This window comes from Erpetoichthys calabaricus, chromosome 8, assembly GCF_900747795.2.
Source record: "Erpetoichthys calabaricus chromosome 8, fErpCal1.3, whole genome shotgun sequence".
Taxonomy (NCBI): Eukaryota; Metazoa; Chordata; class Cladistia; order Polypteriformes; family Polypteridae; genus Erpetoichthys; species Erpetoichthys calabaricus.
Genome location: NC_041401.2, coordinates 313,526 through 339,855, shown reverse-complemented (window position 1 = coordinate 339,855; position 26,330 = coordinate 313,526). Strand labels below are relative to the sequence as shown.

At 46.7% G+C, this 26,330-nt stretch overlaps 1 protein-coding gene across 2 annotated transcripts in view; it reads right to left on the bottom strand.

Annotated features, from left to right (window-relative positions):
• The window catches only part of tfpia (tissue factor pathway inhibitor a), a 48,587-nt gene extending 22,546 nt beyond the window's left edge, over positions 1 to 26,041 (bottom strand). The window contains exons 1-2 of one of the 2 annotated variants that reach the window (XM_051930249.1): positions 25,776 to 26,041; positions 5,918 to 6,118 (exon numbers count right to left, since the gene is read on the bottom strand). In XM_051930249.1, coding sequence (XP_051786209.1) covers positions 5,918 to 6,118; positions 25,776 to 25,992 — 418 coding nt within the window. In that variant the 5' untranslated portion in view covers positions 25,993 to 26,041. The remainder of the gene's footprint in view (positions 1 to 5,917; positions 6,119 to 25,775) is intronic. The other variant, XM_028806047.2, reaches the window with a different exon arrangement.
• Positions 26,042 to 26,330: the final 289 nt, after the last annotated feature.

Genomic DNA, 26,330 nt, shown 5'->3' with positions numbered 1-26,330 from the left:
AATTCATGAAGGCCCGTCACTGGTGAATTAGCAAGCGTCCAAGCACAGCCGGCGTCAATGGGGCATTAAACGTCTCTTCAAAGCAAACACGCACCGTGGATGTGGGCTCTTGGCTGTTGGGGCGTCTTTGATACAAATATTTTAAACAAGCATGTGCAGGCCGAGTTTGTTAACCGCCGACTCCCCCCCGCCTTCCTTCCTTCCTTCTATGAGGTTTAACTCAGCTGTGGCAACATTCAAGTTGGAGCCTGCAGTCAGAATAAACATTTGAAACACCAAAAACGTCACGTGCCAGGATCACAGAGTAATGACAAGTAACATTTGAAGCGGGTTACGCCAGCAGAGTGTTCTGAACGTGACCTGTGACTCGACAAATGCCCAACACTGTCCTGCTGTTTGTTTGTTTTATATTTCCTCAAACAGTATGGAGTCAAAACTGACCAAATGTGACCATCGGACCATTTCAGCCACAATGTCCGTCTGTGGGGTCCACGTGACCCTCAAGTGGATTAACCAGTTGTGGTCCGACATGCACTCTTACTGGAGTCCCAAGCCTGACTAGTTTTGAACAAAATGAGTTCACGTGAAGCTCCACTCAGCGGCACACGTCTCTCACCTCAGTGAGTAGCCATAAAATGGCCAAAACTTGAAAACCTGAAACTTGTTCATAAAATCAAAAATATTTGGTCTGCTGTGTGGAGACATTTTGACATCTTTGCAAACTCCAAATGTATATTTTTTGGAAAGATAACGTAATTAATTTTTATTTTCAAACATTGTTTGATGCTTTAAAATTCTCAGCCCTTTGAGGGAACTAAGAAGCTACGAGAGATGAGACCCCATCACTTGCCAACACTCCATTTATCTTCAGCAGAAGTTACAAAAGAGTAACTGGTAGAATCCACAAGTGCCGCTCAAGTGAAGTGTGGCACAACTAGACACTGGCTCGTAAAAATGGCCTGGTGGGATCAGGAGACCACTGAAAGGGGGCACTATGACCTAATGTGTGGTTTGGGGTAGTAAAGGAAGCCTTAAAACACATTAGGGTGGCAGGCAGGTCCACTGACAAACATGGATTCCTGCTCACCTTGGATTAGTGTGACCCTTTAAGAGGAAACTGGAGACCCCCCCAACTTGCAGTAACACTTGGGACCACCAGAGGGACAGCTCCACGAGTTCCCGGCGATAGCCCTGGCTAGGTCATCCCTCAGCGGTCATTCCTGTCAAAGCCCCTTCCAGGCTGAACATGATGAGCTTGAATTTGGGAGATGGGCAGGTCAGTCGCCTATGCAGGGAGACTGGGACATCCCAGACAGACACACAGGGTTAGGGTTGGCCTTGACTTTGGGTATTATTGTTATTATGTGTTCTTTTTTATAAATTATTACACAAGTTATGCATACAGTACAGCATGAAGTGAGAATGAGGTGCTCAACTCCAGTGACTGTGCCTTTAACAAGAATATAAAAGGACAACAACAACAACAGCAGCAGCAGCAGCAGAGGGCAGAGGGCATTATAAATAGCAAAAATCCTTACTAGAAATATGTGATAAAAATAACATCACCTCAAGTAACAGGACAGCAACAAAAGGGCACCAAGTATTTCGAGACACTCCAAGATGGGGATGGACTGTGGACAGAAGCATCTCCTCCGTCTCTCCAAACTGGACGGCAGGCAGACATAGCGCAGAGAAGAGGCTGCTGCTGGGATGGCTGCCGTCACTCGTACTTTTCTTTGCCCTGGTTGGACATTGCTTGGTGCTGATGTCCTCGAAGTTAGGAAATGCAACCCAAGTGATGCAGACAGCTGAGCACCCCATTCCCTGCAGAGCTTTTCAATTCTGTTGTGTGCCGTTCCCAAACCAGGCAGTAATACCTCCTGTCAGGATACTTGGATTTATGGGAGGGCAGCCTGAAATCTCAGAGGTGTTTGAATTGGTAAACACGTCCTTCTGCCTTCTTTACCAAGGTGATGGTGTGCTTGGACCAGGTCAGGTCCTTCATAATGTCCAACAAGGTATCTGAAAGTGTCCACTCTCCCGACCAGAGTGCTCTTAACACTACAATTGCCAGAGTCTACGAAAAAACTTGTAGATCCGGCCCACCTTAAAACCATTCTCACCTCTCCACCAGCGTCTTTTGTCTTCTAAATGTGCTGATTAAGAAGAGCAGCAAGCAGCTGGCTATTCCATCCCCTACCGCCGCAGAACGTTCACTAAGTTCTCCCAGCTCATGCCTTGTTAGATTATCTGGGAGTGACAGAACTGCTGGAGTTTTAGAGTGGAAATAATAAATCGCTATTTAGAACACACGCATTTCACGTGTGTTCTGTTTCTACAGTAATCTGTGTAAACACATTTTTAAAACAGAAACTTTTTCATATTTTAGTAGTAAATGACACAATGTAGGCATAAACTATATAATGTATGAAGCCTGAAGTCCAAAGATCAAGTACACACTTTCACAAAAGGTTCAAGGAAGAGACAATAGCTTCAGTGGCACAGCGGTAAGAATTGCTGACTTGTAATCAAGAGTCCCCGGTTCGATCCCCACTCACTCCTGTATTTGCCGTTTTCAGTAGTGAGCTGCTCCTCTTTTTGTTAATATTATACACTACACACATATATTTGGTTTGCGTCTCTAACACACGGTGTGCATTTATAGGACCTGTAAAAGTTTACATTTACAACATGTGTGTACCTGTTACAATGTACACGCTTCTCTCTATGCTGTGGTTTCTATTACACACTTGAAAGAAAGAGACAATATATGTGAACACATCATCGCAATAATGCAATATTATTTGAAAACGAACAGCGCCAGATCGGGTGTGGATTTATGTTGGCGCTATTACTGAAAGAAAAAAAAGATCAACCTGTGCGTTGATCCTGCAGCACTGAATAAGCTCACGCGCTCTAACACCCCCCGCCCTGATCTGACTCTAAGTACAGACGCAAACCAAGTGTGATCAAGAGTCCCCGGTTCGATCCCCACTCACTCCTATATTTGCCGTTTTCAGTAGTAAGCTGCTCTTTTTGTTAATATTATACAGTACACACATACACTTGGTTTGCATCTGTACTTACAGTCAGATCGGTGGGGGGGGGGGGTGATGTTAGAGCACGTGAGCTTATTCAGTGCAGCAGGATCAACGCACATGTTCATCTTTTGTTTCTTTCAGAACATGTGCCTTCCCTGTTTGTTTATATATCTAGTGACTTTTCTGCCCGTCTGTCTCTCTATTACACAGTTCTCTGTCTGTCTGTCTGTTATGGATCTTAAAAATAAGTTATAAGGACACTTGTTCATGTTAATTGCAGTCTCAATTGTTAAAAAATATTTTAAAAGGAGCATCCCACATGAAAATATAACAATCTCATTAACTGACAGTGCATACCAATTTATAAATTTTATGTCCGTTTGAGGGTAAAAAGAAAAAAAAAAAATTAACACTTTCTCCACAACGGGGAATCGAACTCCGGTCTTTGAGGGACAGTAAGCCTGCTGTGCTCTGAGACAGTAAATCTTACTGCTACGCCACAGAAACTGTTGTAATGTTCTTGAACCTTTTGTGAATGTGTTTATTTGATTGGACTTCATGCTTCACATTCTATAGTTTATGCCTACATTTTGTAACATTTATTACTAAAATATGAAAAAGTTTCTGTTTTAACAATGTGTTTACACAGATTACTGTAGAAACGGAACACACATGAAATGCGTGTGTTCCAAATAACGATCTATTATTTCCACTCTAAAACTCCACTTCACTCCCAGATAATCAATCAAGGCCTGAGCTGGGAGAAGTTCGTGCATGTCCTAAGTCGGTGGGGGGATAGAATAGCCGGCTGCTTGCAGCTTGTTTTTATCGGCACATTTAGAGGACAAAGGACGCTGGCGGAGAGGTGCGAATGGTTTTAAGGTGGGCCGGATCTACGAGTTTTTTTCGTATACTCTGGTAATTCTAGTGTTAATACTAAGGGGTTGTTGGTGCCTCTGCTGTTTTCTACCAAAGTCCACAAGTGGCTCCTTCACCTGGCTGACATTCAGGAGTGGACTATTATCCTGACACAAGTACAACAGACTTTGCACTTCCTCCAGATGAGACTGCTCATTGTTGTTAGAGATCAGGCCTACCACGGCTGTGTCATCAGCAAACTTGACAAGGATGTTCAAGTCACGTGATGCTGTACAGTCATACATGTGGAGAGAGGGGCCCTGTGGTTCACCAATGTTGAAAGTAAGGGATGATGAAGTGCGGCCACCCACTTGACCATCTGGGGTCTCTGACAGTCAAGAAGTTAAAAACCCATTGCACAGTGAAGTCCCCAGACTTGGAGAGGAGCTTAGAGGGGATTATTGTACCACATAAACTACAGTCTATAAATAGCATTCACACAGAATTCCATCTCTCTTGATGACCAGGTGAGCCATAACTGCATGAAAAGATCAAGGTGATGCAATCCTCAGTGATCTACTGGAGCGATAAGCTACTGTAATCGATCCAGCTCTTCAGGCAGAGAAGACAATATGTGCTTCTCAACTAGCCTCTGGAAATGAATTGTTAGCACAGTGGCACAATGGTCACTCAGTCAGGATGGATGTGATTTGTTAAGCTGGTATGGCCGACCAGGTTAAATATCTCTGTGAACACGGGTGCAAGGCGATCAGCACAGATCTTAAAAACGCTTCCTAGAATACCATCTGGACCTGCTGCCTTCCTGCTGTTCACTTTCCCCAAAGCTCTTTCTGCATCGTGTTCTGACAAAGGGAGCCCACCGAGTTCATCTGCTGGACGGGAGACATCTCTCAGTGCAGAGAAGACTCAAAGGTACCAAACACTCCTGATTTCATTTCACATGAAGAAAAAAAGATGTTACGCATAGGGAGCTGACTGGCGGGCATGCCTGCAGGTGGGGCACTGCCAGTATGGGCACACAGAATAAGCAGAAAGCAGGAAGTGCAACATGCGGTCAGCATGCTGCTGGACTCTTCTAAGGGCAAAGAACTTCTGAGCAGCCTTAGCTTTCAAAGGCACTATAAAAAACAATGCTCATTTTCTGCCCTCACCTTCCATCCCTTTCTGTATGGTGTTGCTGAACTACAGATTGGTAAAATCTGCAGACAGCTTCCCACTAAAGTACGCGGAAGGTCAGATAAAATCGTCACAGAGGGGCTTGAACAGCAAACAGGCCTGGAGGGATCTGTGGCCAAATAAAGAATTACAAAGAGAGAGTAAAAATGTCAATACGCATTGGCAGGTCAGAAAGTGTGAGAAGGACCTTGAAGTCATAGAGAGCTGGACACCACGTCAAGACCATGTACTGGAGCCAGGATGAAAGCTAACAGAATATTGTGTTATATAGCGCCCTGAGCACAAGTCAAAGGAGGCTGCGCTTAAGCTGGAGTACTATGGTCACTAGAATACCAGAAAGAGGTAGCAATGCTAGAGAAACGTCCAGGGAGAGGACTGCAGCAGCAAGAGCTACGGGCTATGAGGAGACATTGAAGGGTTTGAACCTTCTCAGGTAGGCGACATGATCAATGTGCGTAAGGAATGAGCACATAGGATGCAGCAGATCGCTCAAACTCTTCAACAAGAACACAGAGACACAGTTAAAAACCTAAGGGCAGAGTTCACACAAACATTAAAACATCAAATTCTTGGAATAAATGAGCATGTGGAGTGGTGGAGAGTTGGATGTTACTTTGGACGGGTGAATCAAATGGTCAAGCTGAATGTTCTAATGTTCATATTCATGGCCCCGTCTCCAAGTAGGTGCTGAAGCAGAATGGGACAGTCGTTGAGGGGGTCTGGGCCGTACCCACCGCCACACTCTTAGTCACTTGAAAAGCACAAATGAATGAATTACACGAGACCAATGACATGCCGTGTGACCCACACCAAGTACTTACTCCGTAAAATGCACATCTCCTGGCAAATGGCTTCAGTCTCAAAGTTGTTCTCGTTGCCTCTGCAGCCACCGTAGTCGAAAGGCTCACACTTCTGAGTTTCGATATTGAAGTACCAGCGGGAAGTGAGGGCTTTGCAGGGGCCTTCGTCCATTTTGTAAGCACAGAAGTGATGGAAAAGCTTCAGCTCTGGCATGGAGGCACCTTCAAGCAAACACAAACAAGACAATCAGGTTTAAAAGTGAAGTGACTGGAGTTCTGCATTAACAGCGAGATCTGGAGGACCCAGCACAGAGGTCACATTCCAAACCTGCATTTCACTGGGGGATCGGTGACCCCCGACACAGTGCCAAACTTCACACACTCACAGAGAGCTGCGGTGAGGCCACTGCACATTACAGGGGAGGCAGACCTTCTAACAGTTTACAACGTGTCAACAATCTCGGCTTGAAAATGGACGTGACCCCCAACACTGTCCAAACACGAATGGTCACGTTGTAAATTTATAAAAACAGCTTTACTTGAGAAACCAATCTGCTGTGGGAAACGAATGTATACAGTGGTTGGGGGAAACATAAATACCTGTCTTAAAAAATACCAAACTTGTTCTTTAAGCAATCAAACTTTCACTAAAAAGAGTAAGTTGAACCACACAAAGAAAACCACAATTAAAAAGTGAAAACAGACACCCCACCACCCAGTAGAGAAGCAGTAAGATGCGCCTGCCGTCTCCAACCACCAGACACCCACAAGACTGGCAAGTGAAGGCTCCAGGAAAATTGGGAGGAAGAAACTGACGTACGTGGAAAATACGCAGGCCACAGCAGAGAGTCTCTCCGAAGTGCCAGGCTTTACCACTTAAGTTCAAGTTCAAAGTTCATTGTCACGTGCACAGTAAGGAGACACGTCTCTCTGTGCAATTTTCTTTGTTGTCCACACCAAATGACAAAACCAACATAAATAAGAAGTAGCAGAGGCAGCATAAAGTATAAACCCAGAATAGAAGTATCAAGTGTAACGTGCAGGTACAGTAGGTGTGCGATGGACAAGTCCAGTACTGTTGTGCCAGGTCCACAGAACGAGGTGGTCCACCGTTATAAACTCCAGTCAGATATTCAGGAGTCTAATCGCCTTGGGAAGACAGAGAGAAGCCTGAAGTCCTGCATTTCATACTCTGTACCTCCTCCTGTTCGTGTTGGGGGTCCCTGAGGATCGAGGCAGTTCTCCTGCGGACTCTGCAGTTGTAGATGCTCTGCCGAGAGGGCAGTGGGGTCCTGGTGGTCTTCCCAGCAGTCTTTACCGCTCTCTGCAGGCGTTTGCTGTCTAGGTTGGCAACGCATATTAGAATTGTACTGGCTCGGGGAGCGAGTGGGATAACCCAATATATTCAAGCCGCCAATACCAACATTTGGCACACACCAATGAACTGATCAAACCAAAACCAACATCTCAAGTTTAAGAGGGCTGCCACTGGATACGCTGGTTTTGTCGTCTGTCAGCCGGACCCATCCTGCCTCATTTGATCCGCCGCTACTTTGCTTTCAGACTCGCCATTTATTTGTGCTCCGTGTCCAGTCAGTGGCTTGTAAGAAATAAAGAAATAAAACTTTTGCTCTGTGCCATCATTTGAATATCGCTGGTTACGGCTTCATGGACTGTAATCCAGGATTGAATATTTTTTAGTTCTCTCTTCGCTTGTGGTAATTAACTTTAATTGCTTGTCCTCCTTCACTTGCTGAACACACCGGCCCTCCCTCGCCTGACACGACTCCATTGTGTTCATCTCTTTTGTAAGTCACTTTGGATAAAAGAAATGCAACGGTTCACCACACTGGCACATTTCTCCTTTTTGTGCGAGTTTTCAGTTTAGTTTTACACTCAAGATTGAAGGGTCAGTTGAAACGGACCGACATTGAACAGCTGATTCTTATCATTGGTTGGTTTTCGCTTCACTAAAACTTTGCACAATGTGGATGTTTACTGTTGGTTGGACTATAAAAGGTTTACAATATTCCAGTTTGGAGAGCACTGCTACCACAATAACATCCTGAAACATCACAAGGACACCTAACCCATGGTGGTCAGTAAGGGGGTCTGTGGCCCGCCACTTCAGCACAAGCCCATTAATCCAAAGCAGAGTATGCGGTCAGACCCCGAGCCTCACCCCCGTTTCTGCCAAGGTGGAACCCTCTCACGTTCTTAGTTCTGCTTTTTTGAGGTCGTTATTTTTAATGACTAAAACGTCTGCGGTGATTGGCACTCCTGAAGGTCAACGACTTTGATCACAAAGCCATCTGTCCACTTGCTTTGATCTTCTTGATGGTCGTCAGCTATCAGGGGGTCCGGCAGACAAAGAGTCACCCAATAGAAGGCCCACCGTGGACATCGAGTCGGTGAAGGTAGATGTTCCTTGAATGACTAGGTGTCATTGTAAGCACCTGTCTGGATGAGGCGAGACTGGCATGAGGGCTCAGCTGTTGCCACTGCCACTCGTCATGCCCCCCTGGAGACTTAGGAATGGTGCACTGATCGTCAGCTGGCACTTTTTCACTCCTGTCTTACGAGATTGAAGGACTGTGGAGCAACAAACCATGAATAAGGGTACCAGCTCATTCAAGTGGTACGGAGGTGTACCCTCTGGAAGCTTCGTATGTATGACGTGTCTGTAATTGCTTTACAGTAGGCAGGCAGGCCACTCTCATGACAAAGGACAATGAGGCCGTCGCCACATGCTTCCTGAGCAGTTTAATCAGTTCCCGAGTTCTCATACTGCACTGTCACAGACGCAGGGCACATGGCGGCCGCCTACTTATCGGGAGTGAACCAAACAAGCGGTGCCCACAGTTGTGTCTAGAGACCCCAGAATGACGGGTGAGCCGACAGAGACTCGTGAGTCACCCTCGGACCCCTCCATTAACAGGAGGTCATTTTTCTATGGGATTCCCCTTCATTTGTGCGACTCTATGGGATCGACTGTGAGGAACTCGAAAGAAGCTCAATTCAGAAGTTATTTGGGTTTGTGAGGGCAGGCAGCGGTTCCGCTACCCGACACTGGCAGTGGGGCACTTCTGGTAATTTCTATTCTGAGATAAGACATTGAGTTTGCACAAAACGCCAAAGCTACAAGCCATCTCATGCATTGTTGCCTCATTTACATAAAACATGTTTTACAGCTGGAAAGAAATCTCACTGCAACTTGAACTAGCGGCCAAAACCCAAATAAAAACGCTGCCAAGGCCTGGCACCTAGCGTGAACAATCAGACACTAAGATGACAGGCCTCTTCAAACGCTGCCAAGCAAGAGAAAGCTACATAAAGCAATGAGTCACGAGACGGCGAATGGCAACAGACGGCAGGCAGGAAGGCAGGCATGAAACACAGGACTCCTCTTCTCAGTCTGCTCCACTGGCACTAAGCTCTTCTCAGAGTGGCTAAATGGAGCGGGCACAGCCAACGACATCAAGATCAGCGTGCTTGTCGTGTGTCACCTTACACGTCTCCCTTCAACTACAGTAGTGACAGCACAACACCGCAATCCAACATCAGACACCAACACCACTCATGCGGTGGGCAGGACTGGGGGGCTGCTACGTAGCGGTGGTCCCTAACCCCGGACCTTTCATGCTTTCTTTAATACGACTGGGCTGGTGGTCCGGTAGTTGGAGTCGGTCTGTGCACTGGGCAGCAGTAAGGAACTCAAGAGGACGCCGCAGACTCGGCTCTGATTTTTCAGGGTCTTGTGTGGACCGTGAGCCCCCAATCTTAAATATTCTCTACATACATCTTCAATTTCTCCTGTGGCTCTCCGTTGCCTTTTTACTTTCTTGTATACAAAGTATTGGAATCGTCCAAAAACTGAGGTTTTGATGAATCTCAACGTTTTAAACCTCGATTTTAGAATTGCGTGTGTATAAAGACAAGAACTTGAGGACGCTTTCACTTTGGTCAACTACAGTTTGCATACAAGTATTGGGTACAAAACGTAGATTTTGATCAACTTCTGAGCTGTTTCTGCTAACCAGAGGTGGTCCTTTACCTTTTATCCCTGCAGCAGTCCAATTTAGTCACCTTTACTTAATTGTATATTATTAATTAGATTTGATTTGTCGTTGAAGGTTCTTTAATGTGTGCAGTGGGTTGGCGCCCTGCCCGGGATTGGTTCCTGCCTTGTGCCCTGTGTTGGCTGGGATTGGCTCCAGCAGACCCTCGTGACCCTGTGTTCAGATTCAGCGGGTTGGAAAATGGATGGATGGATGGTTCATTAATGTCCACAATATAAAAATCTAATCCTTCTCTTGCGGTTTACTCCTCAAGTATCCATTGAGGGGAGACCACTCTGATTTGAAAGGGTCACCCATTTACTTATTTGGCGGACGTAACTTTCAACATTAATGACTCGGTCAGGTGACTCTCTCAGTGGTGTCAGTAGCAGGATTTGAACCCTCACCTCTACACCACACAGCCTGCGTGAGCTCTGTTGTACTCGTCTTTTTTGGGTTCATTTGTGTTGTTTCTCTAGATGAGACTCTTCATTTTCTTCTTTAATTATTGCCCTGTGTTTCATGGTTAAAGCCGGTGACCAATCAGACAGACATCAGAAACAGACATGAGCGCTTCGATGGTGCACAACTCATCATTAATACGAGAAGCACACACCAGGCTGATATCTACCAACGCCATCAGAATTTCATGTGATGCCACCCCAACCCTGGCATATACAGGCAGGACGCTAATTCTAATCCACACAGTTGCCTTCCACAGCACACAAGGCCAGCAGAGTCTTTTCACCGTCGCCTTCAGTCCTCCCTAAGCCTTTGTCCTCTTCCTCCCGACTCTGGCCAATGACTTTTTACAGGGCACTCGGAAGGACTCCAGGTGCCCGACGAACATCTTCCGGCAGCACGTGCTGCCAAATAGGGTCCTGAAAACATCCATGCGCCCCCTGCTGGCGGCTACAGGCCCCAACAAGGCTGAGCTTCTATGCTCATGACCCGTGACCCCGCTGGTAACCAAGGGGGCTGCCCTCTGTCAGTCCAGGGGAGAAACCGTCCCGGAAATACTCTCTCCCCTGGTCCTCCATAGACTAGGCATCCCAGCCGGGTAAGGGCCCCTGCTGTCTGCTACACCCAACTTGGACTTTTTGCATTCCTACAGTCAGACCAACACATCTCCAGCGTCTTTGTCCTGCTTACTCTCGTCATACCACCCAAATCAGGTGGCGCCCCACTGTATAAAACATGAAGTGCACACAGAAGCATAAAGATCTGCTTAATATGAACAGCAAAGGCGAGAGCCGTGAAATCTGTGGAAGATCCAGCCAGTTGGCATGGAGTATAGCACGACAGAAATTAAAGTGAAGATGAACAGAAACTTCTAGAAGGTCCAAAGTCCTGCTGAACAGATGAGTCAGGGTACCGTTTTACAGGGGGGTGGTTACGGGCACAGCAATGCCCACCACCTGCAAGTGGTATCAGGTCTGAGGAAGATGTATATATATATTTATTTATTTATTTATATTTGGGAGGCCAGCGGATGCAAGCTTGCCAGGGTCAGGGACGGCCAATAGCAGAGTCCCAATTTAAAAGGACATGCCAAGGCTTTCACCTTCGCCAGGAGGCAGACAACTGATGTAAAACGGTGGGAGTCTGCAAGATGGCCGCTCTCCCACTTGCATGAGCAGTGGGCTAAAAGGATGCCATAGGGTTTCCCATGATGCATTGCCATTTCCTTTGACCTCATCTAGAATTGTTTTTAAGATTTTGCATATTAGTTTTGTTTAATTTTTTTAGATTTAGGGGTTTTCTTCTAATTCTTTATATGTCTTAGTCGGATTTATTTTAACGGAGATGGGTGCACAATAAATTTACGTTGAAGCGACTGTCCGGGATGGCTGAGGTCTTCAATTACTCCGCTGGCCTTTCCAAGGTGTACGAGGCTGTCGTGTGTCTGTCATATTCGGAGCCGATTCCACCGCCCTGCATAGTGCCCTGTGGTGCCATGCTTGGTGTTGTGATGTGAGATTTTGCATATAACTTGATAAATATTTTGTATGTCTTCATTTGTAATTTAGGTAAAGCAATGTAATTTAGTGTTACTTTGGTGAGAGGCATTCGTGTTTGCCCCCCCTTTCACGACAGAGTTGGGGTGTGTGCTTTAAACCAGTTTGGTGAGTGTTTCTCTGCTAAAGTCTTTGAACCCCCACAAGGAAGCCAGGTTATGTTAACATATGGTCCTGGGGGTGGCAGGTTTTAAGATGTTGTAGTCCCCCATTGGTCTGAAGTATGGCTGTTTGGAATTGGCTTGGATCAGAAGCTTTTAAGTACCATGATGTCCTATTGGCTGTAGGGGTTGGACCGAGAATCTATAAATCTGCTTGTTCAACCACATTCTCTCTCTCTTACTAACCAACAACTGATGAAGACCATCACACCATAAGCTGAAAGGACAACACATTGGAGACCACAGCTTAGCAGCCATATTGGAACAGGCATATGGCCTGTTCTGAAGAAAGCTGAGCACCAATGAGGCCTTAACTCGAGACATTTTAAATAACTACAAGTCTGTGTGCCGCCTGAAACTACACATTACCATATAATCAGGTTGTATGGTTGCCAATATTCAAATGTACTTTGCATATTGTTATTATTTATGAATATTACCAATAATACATTATTTTATGTGTGACTTAATTCTTGCTTGTCTTTTTACTATACCTAATTGCCTATAGATATAGAAGGGAAGGTGGGGATAAGTTATCCTCCTTAATAAAATCCGTGTGTGCGTCCACGTGTCCATGTGTGTGTGTGTGTGTCTTCTAGTGAAGTGCGCATGCGCGGTGCGATGCTTCAAAGGCCGCCTGACGTGTCACACAAGACAGAGAGGGTGGGACCTATAAAATATCGTGCGGCCGATCCAATCGGATTTCGGTAAATGAGGCAAGACCTAAAACATAACGCACAAAAAATCCAATCGGGTACTGAGACGTGGAGACCAGCTTCCCCAAAGAGGTGGAATTAGTGTTTGTTGTTCACTCTGAGGATGTCAGATTTGCGATTAACAAAGTTGGCCCGGTAAAGTGTTTTCCTAAATATACGAATTTTCATGATATTACAATAGGATGACTTTTAAAAGATTTATTTTCGCGCACATAAAATCCGTTGCTGGGGAGACGCCATACATACAATAATCAGCTGCACACCAGCACAGATTAAAATACTTGCTGGAGAGACGTATTACTGTGAGAGAAAATTAATGGCACACAATACAGTGACGCATATTACAGCCACATACAAGCCAGTATTACTGTAACAGAAAATAGACGGTCCTTTGCCATTTAATATAGACTGTTCCTACTAATGTTTATGCACTACTATTCTAGCGCCCGTTATTGTAATGTCTAGTATACTATAATACCTTAAAAACAGTGGTAAGTCTGTGAGATTAGGGATTTTGACAAAGGCTACTTATTAATAAAACAAAAGGGGATAGTACAGCAACATATTACTCTACCAAGATAAAACACTAGGACGTTACACAACGAGCACAGATAGAAGATTCTGAACACAGATGGAAACCTCCAGGCTTTCTCCAGACATCTGAGGCAGTAAACGCACCGGGGAGCCTTCTGTTCGAGAGTCAAGATGCGATGTGCCCGCCTCAGGGAACTCCAAGAAATATCAAGATGTGGGTCCGCTCCATAGACGGCACCACTGTGTCAGCAGGTAGTCCTGGTGTCTGTAACCCACCTCATCGTTGCTGGTGAACTGGCCAACAGTGGGAATGTCACCAGCCACACTTAAGGCCCAGTGTGGAGGTTTTCCTGCTGCCACTTTCCAGTCAGGAGATCCCAAACCAAGATGCAGATGGTGCCTCACGTCAAACAGCCTGGTGATCAGCTTTGACAGCACAAGAGTGTTAGATACCACGTGGTGGTGTGTACACAATACTCTGGCTCCACAGAGTGTGCCAGGTCGGGATAAAGTGTGAAGACAAGTGGCACTATCAAAACCGCTGGCAGCGACTCTCCCGTCGAGGGTCTTTCTGCCGCTCAGCACTCATTCTTGTGTGGCGCTCACCGACTTTCCCAGGAAAGCCTGTCCTGTGTGGTGGGCTTAGAGCGGCTCTGCTAACGTGACCTCTCAGAGGTAAACATGGCTCTGCCCCGAGTCTCCTTTCAAAATGCTTTTCTAATTTGAATGACTTTTGCTGGGAAGCCTTCTGTAAGCCTGGCTCAGTGCATGATGATTGGGGGGGCGGGTAGCCCAGCAGCTGGCATTCTGGTTTTTGTTTTTTTTTCCCCCCCTCTTTGTATTGACGGGAGCATTTTAATTCCGAGGAGTGAACTTTAGCGGATTAGCCGCTGCGTTTGATTTGTCAGCTCACTGAGACAACAGAGGGAGACGTCTTGGAGCCAAGCCAGTGCCACCCGGCAAGCGGGACGAGGGAGTCTGGTAGTCAAGACCATCAGAGATCGTCCTTTAGAAAAGAAAATGTCAGAGTCAGCCGAATTCTGTTAGCACAAAAGGAAAGCAAACGTGGAGACACAGAGAGAGAGAGACAGAGAGAATAAAACCAAAAGCTAAATTAGAGGCACCCCTGAGGGGCGTTCATAATCACCAGGGTACCCTGTCACCAACACTTAGCACGAGGAGGACTCGCACCAGGAAGGGGACGTCTGCCGTTTTACTGAAAGACTCCAACAGATCACAGTCCCCTTCTGTACTCCTCGCTGTTTCCAGCAGTCGAAGGCTACCTTTGTTACCTTCATGCACCCGGCCAGCCATTTTGAGATTTCCATACCTCCACTGCAGGACAGCAGGGTTACCTTCAGTGACTTTGCTTCCAGTGTGTGGTTGGCAGTCTGGTTTTAAGATCCTGCAAGCCATTCCTTTAAATTGGACGGGCTACCTCAGTATTTAGAAGACCCTCCAATACGAGCATAAAGAAATACAAGTGGTGCTTTAGGGGCGCAGTGTGGATGGTGATTGAGCTTCCTAAATGAAAGCCCACGCTGCATCATTTATGTGCCGATGACAAGTGCATCACACCGCCCACTGGATGGCCATTATGTCTGCTCCTGCTGCTCGATGCGACTACCCTTCATTAACTGTAGCACCTCGACAGAACGTAGAGTCAGAAAACATGAGGAGCGGAAGTGACGAAGACAACTTGTGGAAATCTCTCTGACGGTGCATCCTTAGACAGAGCACAGTCAGCTACGTGGAGAGAAAGTCCTGTCAAGGGTACAAACGGAGACAGAGTCGGCCCAAACATCCGTATCCAGGACACCAGGGGACCGAGAATGACTGGTCACATGCATTGCATTCAGCAAATCACAGATGTGCAGCGACAAAGGACTGAAGCTACTGGGCCGCACCTTCCATCTCAGGCATTTGATGTAGAGAATTTAACGTAAGGAATGCCTTAAAAAACGACAAATCCCCAGTATGGTAAAACGTTATCAGCTTTAGAGCCTTATGATGACATGTTGAAGAGCTTCTGAAGACTTTTAAGAGGAAAGACGTCTTTTGTATCACAAGACATTCAAGACAGGAAGTGCCAACGTCGTAAATATGATGCCAATTGGGGTGAAGCACAAAGGCAACGATGACTCCACACGAAATCCGACAACGTCCACCTGCTTAAAGGCAGTGAATCGAGGCAGAAGAGAGACCAGGAGAAGGAGCAACTATCAAGTATGTGCCTCGGCCGATAAGACGGAGCAACAATGTGCACAATTACTGTACTTAGGAATACGAGCCTTGACTGTTGAAGAAAAGAATAAAGTTCAGGAAAGTTTATACAAGAAAGTGACATTTCCTATATCCATCAGAATTTCTAATGATAACCTGAAATGGACTTCTGGCCATACTGCCCACTCCTACAGCAAAGTCATCACCAGCGTCTTTATTAAGAAATCCCCCAGTAAGCGTAAACACCTTCTTAAATGAGCAGCAATGGCGAGCTCGGTGAAACGGGGCTCATCCTCCTCCGTTAGAGACTTCAGCCATCACGTAACTGCAACAGAAATGCAGTCAACGGAAGATCCAGCGAGTTGGCACAGAGCACAGCACAACAGAAAGTCCAACGCCCCGCCGAAAGAAGTTTGAGGGCAGAGCTGTGCAGGGGTGAGAACAAAAGTACAGCTCAGCAGATACAGAAATGCCCACCAGGCCAAGGAAATAAATATTGTGGGAGGCCATTGGATGTAAGGCAGACATGTTTAATACTGGGGCGAGCAACGTACAATACCTCAACCTGAAACCACAAAGGATCAGATCTAAAATGGCGGCTGCCAGCAGGACGGCTCTTCTTTCGCTAACATAAGTAGGAGGCCAAGAGGACACAATGCTTCTCAGAAGAAGGCACTCGGGTGCAGTCCACTGAGAGTCTAACTCATCTGCAATGTCCTAAAGTGCTCCTCACTGTGCGATTCAGAGCAGCAGGCGTTAGGCCGAGGGTCACCTCTCGATGAAAATAACTGGAATCAGGAGGTCAACACCAAGGTCAGAACAGACAAGCCAAGGCCCGGTGTGTCGATGGGTGCAGAATTGGCTCAGACACAGGAAGGCACAGGGTGATGGGGTGAGGAACCTCAACAGAATTGGGGGATGATAAGAAAGGCGTCCAGCACGGGGCAGTGCCAAGGCCGTTGATATTTTTAATATGGACAGGAATAGAAGGAACAAGTGGTGATACCAAGAGAGGTGGATTGGCAGATAACCATTGAATCATCACAGAGGACTTGGACAACAGACAGGCGCGGGCAGAGTTGTGGACGATGAAGTTTAATGTTAGTAAATGTAAAGAATGACACATAGGAAGGTAAAATGTGAGGTCTGAATACACGGGGGGGGGGGGGTGCGGGGGGGTCGTAAAAATCAAGGGACCACCTTATGAGGAGGATTTAGGAGTCACAGTGGACTCTAAGCCATCGACTGCCAGTCAGTGTTCAAAAGCCATTAACAGACTGTCAGGTTATATAGCGCCTTGAAGTGTGCAGTACAAGTCCCAGGAGATTCTGCTCAGGCTTTATAACACACTGGTGAGGCCTCATCTGGAGTCCTGGGTGCAGTTTGGGTCTCCATAAAGACACAGCAGCACTAGAGAAGGTCCAGAGAAGAGCGACTGGGCTGACTACGGGGGGCTACAGGGGTGAGTTATGAAGATTCAAAGAGCTGAAGAGGAGACCTGACTAACTGGAGTGTTTAAAATGATGAAGGGGTTAGTGCAGTGGGTCAAGACGGTGACTTTAAAATGAGGTCATCAAGAACACGGGGACACCGCTGGAGACTTGTGAAGGGTGAATCTCACATTAACATCAGGAAGTTTTTCTTTACATGGAGAACGACAAGACACTTGGAATAAACGACCAAGTAGTGCGGTGGACAGTAAGACTTGAGGGACTTTCAAAACTCGACTTGATGTTAATAAGTGGCCAGGACTGGCGAGCTGTGGTGGGCTGAGTGGCCTGATCTCGTCCCGACTGTTCTAATGGTCTAATGACCAGGAGTCAAATGGCGCTTCAAAAACCAAATCATTCCCAGAAACCCCATTTTGAAAATGCCAGCTTCTTGGCCTCTGAGAAACCCGATCCACAGACGTCCACTTCTCGGCTAAGAATCTCATCATGTGGCTGTGTAAACCCATAACCGGGTCACTTGGTGGGCTGCACTCGTGTTTGCTTGGCTCTGCACTTGCTTTCAGCACCAACAAGTAGGAGCGTCCACAGAACACATTTGCAAATGTAAATGTTTGGATGATTTCATTGTTCCTTCTCCTGGCTGAAATATTCTGTCTCAGTACAGAACAGAACAGAATCTCGAGAGCAGTGGGGTAACTCGTTACGCAGTCCAATTACTTTTTAATAATGCCCTTTATTTATATAGCGTCTTTCACATGCTCAGGGCACTTCAAGTTATGAGTAGCCCAACGCGTATCTTCTTGCGTTATTATATTCCAGCCGTGGTGGGTACAAGGCAGGAGGCACACACAGTGGTATGCTGGTCCTCTGCAGTTTGTAGGACGCGAAGTGCCAATCTGACTAAATACATTTCTAAAACACATGAAAATGATCACAGGGGTCAGGCTTCCTCTCAAGTTCACAGGGGCTGACACAGTTGAACGACACAGAAGAACCCCAGAAGATCACTTGAGCGGAGTACTAAGACACTGATTTGTGACTTTACAGAGTTTCTCGCCTTCACTCGATTACATGTGTGCAGGTAAACACGTTGAAAGAATCTAACAAATAAGGCCCAGGATGTGACAGAAAGGCTGCAGTAACAGGAATCGTTTCCCAGCCCGGGCCCACTCTGTGTAGTGTGGACATAGGAGGGTCTTCTCAGGATAACCTCTGAACAGGGCATGTTAGGTTGTCGGGCACTACACATTAGCCTAGAAAGTGGGCATGTGCACGTCTGTAATTGTCCAGGGTTCTGTTCACGGTTGACTTCTGCTCTACTGGGACGGACTCGGAAGTTGAATTAATCAGTGGGCAAGTCAAATGCCGCTTTTACACCAACACAAGTAGGACTGGAAGTGCTCTGGAGATCTCAAGACCTGCGAGAATGGACTCAGACACACACAAACCCGTTCAACGTGTACATTACATTTGAAAGCTGAAACAAACAAAGGTGGAATTGCTCAGGTCAGCACAACTTACGCAGAACAAGCCACTGAACACAATTAAGGTGACAGAAGAAGACCCTCAAGGTCCCGATTTTATCATTTACTCGTAACCAGGCCACTCCTTTCTTGGGTGTAATTTTTACTTTCTTTAACCACAACATTCTTAATTTGAAATTCTATCAGGTCCACACAGAACACTGTTTCTGATCGCACGTCTACATTACCACAAAGAATTCACCTGCAAGCGTCCAAGGATTGCATTAAATTTAGATGGAGAGAGAAGACTTTCTTATTCCCAAAGGAGACTGCAGGGTTACAGCAGCAGATAAGAAAGGCACTAAAACATAAATCACAAAAATGATTAGAATCTTATATAACAAGTTAAAAAGTTAGAGACATTCACAAAGTGTGTAAAGCGATTAGAACTGCAAATACCAACAAGTTACAATTTCACAGCCCCTGGCACAGCGTATGGCACATGGCGTCATCGTCTGATGGACCAGCAAATGGAGAACAGCAGCACCTCATTGCACTGCGTGATGACCGAGGGTAGAGATGACTTTACACAGCACTGTGTGGGCCAACACAGTCGTCACCGTCTGTCACTAAATGTGCTCCTCTGTTTAGCCAACACCTCAAAGAGTCCAGGATAGTCAGCAGCTCCCTGAACGAATGTTTTTGCTGCCAGCCTGACTCCCAAGACTGAACCAGCCCCTTAAATTACTTTACGTGGTCTGCTGGCATCACCTGCACAAATCCCATTTCCCCAGCTCACTACCACATAGAACTGGCCACTACAGACTGGTGGAAAACATCAAGGAGTGGCCTGCATACGCCAAACGACCTCAGGAAATGGAGACGACTCTGAGCCATGCTGTACACAGAGGGCCTCTGTGTCGGTACTCCATTCGTCCCTGCCTAGTGCCAACATGCCCGACTATGGCTGTGTCATCACAAAATGTCATTCTTAATAAAAAACAAACAGTCCTTGGCTTCACAAGACCACCCTAATCCTGCCACATTCCTTATGTGTAGCACAGTACTTCATTTTACCACATCCTCATCTTCACTCCCCACAAAATATCACAGAGAGGTCGCCCCTCCGAGATCCTCACTGCGTTTCCAAACACAGGGTCCACTCTGTCAGGTATGCTGATCTAGTATGGGGTACGGCCCTCCATTTGCCACTATAACAGCCCGAATTCCTTGAGACTCGGACTCCTTCATTTACTGCTCACATTACTTTGGAATTCTGGGCCCTGCTGCCAATCAACTCAAACGTGCTTGGTGTTTCAGCACATTATCCATTGTAGATATACTGTAGATAGAGATAAAGGGAGATTGTGGCCATTAAGTGAAGAACGCGGCCAGCAACAACGTTTATATTGCCTTGTGGTCCTTTAATGGCAGTAACTGGTATTAAGAGCCTTAATGTGTACCAACAAAACAATTCCCACCAACTTGTACAGTCAATACATGGCAAAGGAGCCACGCTAAACAAATCAGGATTCACCCGAGCAGCTCGTATTTTCCAATAATCAGCCACCCGGCTGTCTGTCGTCTCGTCATCCAGTGGAGCTCGGCATGGTGTCCTGATGCTGCTCTACACCAACGGAGATGTCCATCTGCACACGACTCTTGTAAAGGCCACTTATTTCAGTAATGTTGATGCTCCGCTTACTGCCAATTGCCACCCACTGGATTTAAAAATAAATCTCGCCAGTATGTGTACTGCATGGCACTGGCAAATAAATCAATCAGGCGGTCGATGCTGTTCCGAAATCACAGATCCCATCGCGCTGAAGTGACTTTGTCGTCGCACATTCTGCCCGTTTGCTCGAACACAAACCAAAGCTCCTGAGCGTGCTGGGGTGCTATAAAGACAGAGGACTGGATGTCTGGACAAGCAGAGTACGAATGAAGACAATGAGGCCGACAGGCGCCTGAGTAACTTCATAACGGCTTTACAGGACCAGCGACCGTCAGGCACAGGCAGGAATGTCATCATCCGGGTACTTTTAACAATCGACCCGATTCTCATTTTCCAGTAGGTGGAAATAAACGAAACACATTTGAAGGTGACAGAGATAAAGTGGAGTAAATGGTGACAAAGAGACACATTAAGGGAGGTGTGGGGGGATAAAAAAAAAAAACAAACAAACAAACAACAAATGTACTAAACAAACAAAAAGTGGTCTCGACTAATTATCAAAAAAAGGAAAAGACACCAGGATGATAAAAATATGGGATGGAGGCTGGTAGGGAATTCTGAAAGGGTCTCAGCTTGTGGAGCTCCCCTCACTACATCACTCCAAGACCCCCTTCAAAGCTCATCCTGGCAATACTGGGCACAAAATAACTCTGGAAGAGAAGACGATCCTTGAGCAACATTTTAACAACAAAAGGACGACATTCCTAATTCTGTAACAGTAAGTCAGCGGGTGAAGCGAGTGAACGGACTGGTGGGTGTGCATCACTGTAAGTCGCTATCTGCGGTGTAACAAATAGACCAAACAATTGGGTTTTACTTTGACTTGTTTTTTAGTCTGCCAGTTTGGTTTCTTTTGAAATATATTATAAAATCTGTCAAATTTGGGCTAAAAGGAGAAGTCAGTGGGCAAAACCCTCTCCATAATCAAACTGCAAATGAGGGGAAGACCCTCCAGCTAAACTGCGCTTAAGTGACATTTAATGCCATCATGTAAATACATGTCAAGTCATTACTAAGTCATTTTCAAAAAGAGATTTTAAGAATGAAATAGGAGAACGTGCAGAATGCCACCAGGACGGTGAGGAAGAGGAGCCTGGAGGCCAAAATGGCTCACAGTGACTGCTACTAAATGGCAGACTGGGAAATGATGTGCGAGTCAAATGATGATGGATGAGAGATTGAGAAACTCTGTCACTGCATCACAGACCACGTGAACGTGTGTGTCGACACAGTGGGACCCCCAAAGACAACTACTCCTGGATCACTAAGGAGTGAAAAATGTCTCCTAAATGACAAAGGGGCTCGGAAAGACACCCAGCAAGGGCTAAAGGAAAAGCAGAGTGAAATAACGGAGGCGTCCAAAGCTAAAACAGAACATAAACCCACTCAGAATGGCATGAAGGATGTCAGGACTGGCCCGGGCACAGTTACTGGACTCCAGCAATCCAGGGGATGTGGGCAAAGCCAACGCCCTGAACCCATCCATTTTTAAACAGATTTTCAGCGACGAGCCCACCTCTAACAATCAGTCCATTCCACCTTCTTAAGGCCTATGCTGACCAACTTTGTGGTGTCCTCTGTCACCTGTTCAGTCTGCCACTAAGGCTCCAGAAAGAGCCACTGCTGTGGAAAACATCGGGCATTGCACCTCTTCACCTGACGACGACCAACCAGTAGCACTTCCAGCTCACATCATTAAGGCTTTGGAGAGACTGGCCCTGGACTATAGGAGTCTTCATGTGGTAGACCACCTGGGCCCACTGCAGTCTGCTTATCAAAGATTGGAGTGGAGGATTAGGTTAGCGGTCTGCTCCACGAGGCTCATTCTCACCTGGACAAAGCTGGTGGCACCAGGACTATTATGTGTTTTGATTTCTCCAGTGCCTTTGATACCATCAAGTCATCCCTGTTAAGGGGTCAACTCAGAGATAGGCAGGTGGATGAGCCTGTGGTGTCCTGGATGATGGACCATCTGTCAGGCAGACCACCATCTCTGAGACTCAGGGACTGTGACGACAACACAAGGAACAGGCCGGTCTCCTTTCTTGGTCACTCTGCACACCCCCCAACTATAAATATAACAGCCGGTTACGTCACCTGCACAGATTAGCAGAGGATTCTGCATTCCTGGGGTGTTCGGATAAAAGGGATGAGACAGAGGAGAGGAGTCGGGGGGGGGATAACGTCGTTGATACAAACAGAATTGTCTGTAACTTAACATCAGCAAAACCAAGGAACTGGTTATTTAGCTTCACCTCACATGTGCGGTCACAATTGGATATCGGGGGGCACTGCTGCAAGTATTTGGGAATTCACCTTAATGGCAGCTTGGACTGGTTTGTATATAGGAAAGGGCAGAGCAGGCTCATCTTCATTAGGAGACTGTGTTCCTTTAGTGTGGGAAGTGACATCATTCACATCTTCAACAACTCTGTGATGGCCAATGTGGTGTGCTGGGATGGACCCCCACGTCAACAAGACTCAGTTATGGGGCACACTCTGGACCCCATGGAGGTCGTAGTAAAGGAAAGAATTAAAACAAAACTGAGTGCCATTATGAACAACGCGGCACATCCTCTCTCTGACACAGCGAGGACTTTCAGCCAACGGATTACTCAGCAGAAGTGCGACTCACAGAAGCGCGACTGGGGGGTCCGTTATACGAACAGCAATACGCCTGCCTAATGCCTCACTGGGACTGGCAGGGCCAAGTCTGACCATCTCTTTCTAGTTTTCTTGCTGTATAGTCATTCTGGAGTGAGTGTCCATCCATCCATCCATCTTCCAACCCGCTGAATCCGAACACAGGGTCACGGGGGTCTGCTGGAGCCAATCCCAGCCAACACAGGGCACAAGGCAGGAACCAATCCTGGGCAGGGCGCCAACCCACCGCAGGGAGTGAGTGTCTATTTATTTAAAGAGCTTCTGTAAAAAGTCAAAATGTCCCCCCAGGAACAAATTAATTTCTGTCTATACACCAAGAGAAAAATAGAAATAAAAAAGGTTTTTTTTTTTTTTTTTTTAAACTTGAAATATTGTCAATGCTTTTGTGCTTTTTATTTTTAACCCTAACTTATATCTTCCAATCCTGTATTCACACAAGTGGTCATTTCAAACGTCACTGTATATTTATGGCAACTCTGACCCAGCCATACACATTTGAGGGAAACTGGGAAATGACACGCTTGATGAAGTCAATCAATGAAGACTTGCATGCATAATAATTCATATCACTCAGCCGCTATGATAAGCTGCGTTGACGCGAGAAACACATTACAACTCAACAATGACGAATAGGACGCTCAGGCTCGGTTTTGTTCCCTTTCAAGAGGGCCAATGCTACGTATTTGCAATGAAGAACTGCTTTGTCAGTTTATATTGGCTACCTGTTGTCATTTCACACATCACCTTACTGTTATTAATTAGTGTTCCCTAATTTTCATTATTTTGTCTTTTTTCTCTTTCTTTATCATGTAAAGCACTTTGAGTTACTTGGTTTGTATGAAAATGTGCTCTAGAAATAAATGTTGATGTCACTGGCTGACAGGCCAACAGTATGTCAGCCAAGTTTCACTCCATCCACCGTGCCTACTGGGCTAGAAGCCATTAACTGACTGGAAAGACACTCCATCCAGTTTTTCGTTTGGTGTAGGTGCAAATACATAAAACATTACACAAAAAGGCAATCTGCAGCAGTGTCCCGCTCTCCTAACGTAATTGGACCGATTCACTGCACTCGTATTGCAATAAGGCATCTAGGGAGAACGAAGCTGCTTTTGTTTAACACAAGTAGGGACATTCCACTAATGGCCAAGTCATCCAAGATGTGACTGTCAAACATCGTGTGCTGGAGGTCTGAGTCAACCCGTTTATTTTATTTTAAGGCAAAAGTGCTTTGGCAGACGCGATGGCGCTGTAATCGAGGCTGGTAGGTCGCCGACTGGACCGTCAGCGTTTCGCATGGCCGGCACTACTCCTTGTAAACCACAGAGTGTGTAGGAGAGATGCTAGAATGGAGTGCAGGAGCCTGTGCCCTCGGTCAAGATACTCTGAAATGAAGGGTCTCCACGTGTCAGGAGGGAGCGACTGCTCTGTCAGCCCGTGAAGGTCTGCGGATGTGCTCCATATCTGTACAGTACGTTTCATGGCGGTGTTCGAGGCACACGCGTTTACACGGCGTACACATTCTCCTTTTTTTCTTTTTCAGTGTGTAGATGGATTTTTCAGACAACACTGCCACACATTGATTTTTACTGGCTGTCAAGGTCTATGAAATGCATCACACTGGACACGACGACACTGCGAAATTAGGAATCTGAGCACCTGGCAAGAACACGTGCCTACAAATTAGCTGAACAACCCAGTTCATTAATTAGCTTTCCTTACTGGTGAGAGTGGTGCTTATTATTGCTCAATTGTTTTTCTTCACCTTGTCAAACTTATAAACTTGAATGTGGTCTGTTTTTAAATAACACATAAGGAGGCTTTCTCATTTATTACTTTGAAAACAAACAAACAAACATCGCTACCACAGTCATCAAGACTATTGAAACTGGACAATAAAAAAATAAAAAGAATTATGGAGACTACAATTTCCATTCATGCCACTTAACAGTTAAAACATTTAAACGTAGATACAACTAAATACGAATGTGCCATTTGTTTATTAATTGGTAAAACATATCAATGTCCAATTAAAACAGTTCTGTCAGGCGTTGCACAGCACAGTGCGGTGCTCCAGGGTCCCACTCCTCAGGTGGCACAGCCCCAGTGTCCCGACTGCATACACGGGCATCTTTGGACACACAGGTTATCAAGTTGGAATAGGGTGCCAGCACAGTGCCGGGCACCAGACGTCCCAGGGAGAACCTCCACCTACATAAAGGAGGTGACAGACTGGAATTGAACCCCACCATGCTGAGACAAGTGAAACAGGCCGTTAACTAAAATGTGAAACGCCCGATAATGTTGGTGTTCATTGTAACTCCTTTTACTTCACCCCATAAGGATACCCGCTGCTGCTTTCACTACGGGCTGTAGTCCCAGTTTGGTACATCACGATGCACCAGTGAAATCAAACGGCACGAGCACCTCGAAGGCGACACCACATCGACTTCAGTTGATCAAAGACCCCTCAAGGGTGCTGACAGTCAAAGCGCACAAAGCACCCGACCCGGCCAGGTCTGAATAAGGCGATGGTGACACGACAGTGACAAGCGGTATGTCACCCTAGGGCCGAGTCTGAGTAACCAGCCGCTCGGCTCGGAGGGTCCAGGCGGGCATCTAGCCGGTCAACGGCTCGCTAGGAGGGCTCGAGCTCCTTCACACAGCGCTGACTGGGCATGACCCGTGTCTGGAGAGACCGCCATGGCCGCGGACAACTCCTTAGACATCCAAACGTCAGACCGCACACGCCCCCGCTTGACCCTGTAGACCTCCGGGCAGCGCCGCCGACTTTCCCGTTACGAGCCGGTTAAGCCGTCCTGCGCGCCACATTCACCCCCACGGCCGGCCACTCACCTGCCCCCTCGAGCTCATCCAGTGGCTCTTCGGCAAAACTCAAAGTCCCGCCGAGCAACAGCAATAAAACGCAAATCTCTACGACGTCTCCCATGGCGCGCGCTCTCCGCTTTGTGCTGGGAATGTCTGGCACACTTCCGGGGGCGTGGCCGCCGCGCCCACGCATCTCCTGGAGGAGTCTGGCGGGAGAAGACCGGTGACGGGGCTGCGGGCGCATTGCGTGTTTAAGGAGTCGATGATCGGGTCGCTTGGGTGAGTCACGCTGATCCAGAGGGCTTCTTGAGACACTGATGGCCGACGAGCGGATCCTGCATTCGCGCGTCCATTGATGACGTTGAAATGGACCTCTCGGCGTCTTCTCGCCGCTGTGAGCCGAACTGAGGCCGCTGCTGCTGTCCGTCTGTGTAAAGTAGCAGGAGCGAAGCGAGTTGGCCGGCTGGTGGTGAAAGGACGAGATGCCATCAACGACACAAATCAAGTGGCTGTACATTCCGATGGCGGATATCGGTTTCAAGTTTATTGTCATGTGCTCTTTAGTCCAGGCTTGAGTTTTGA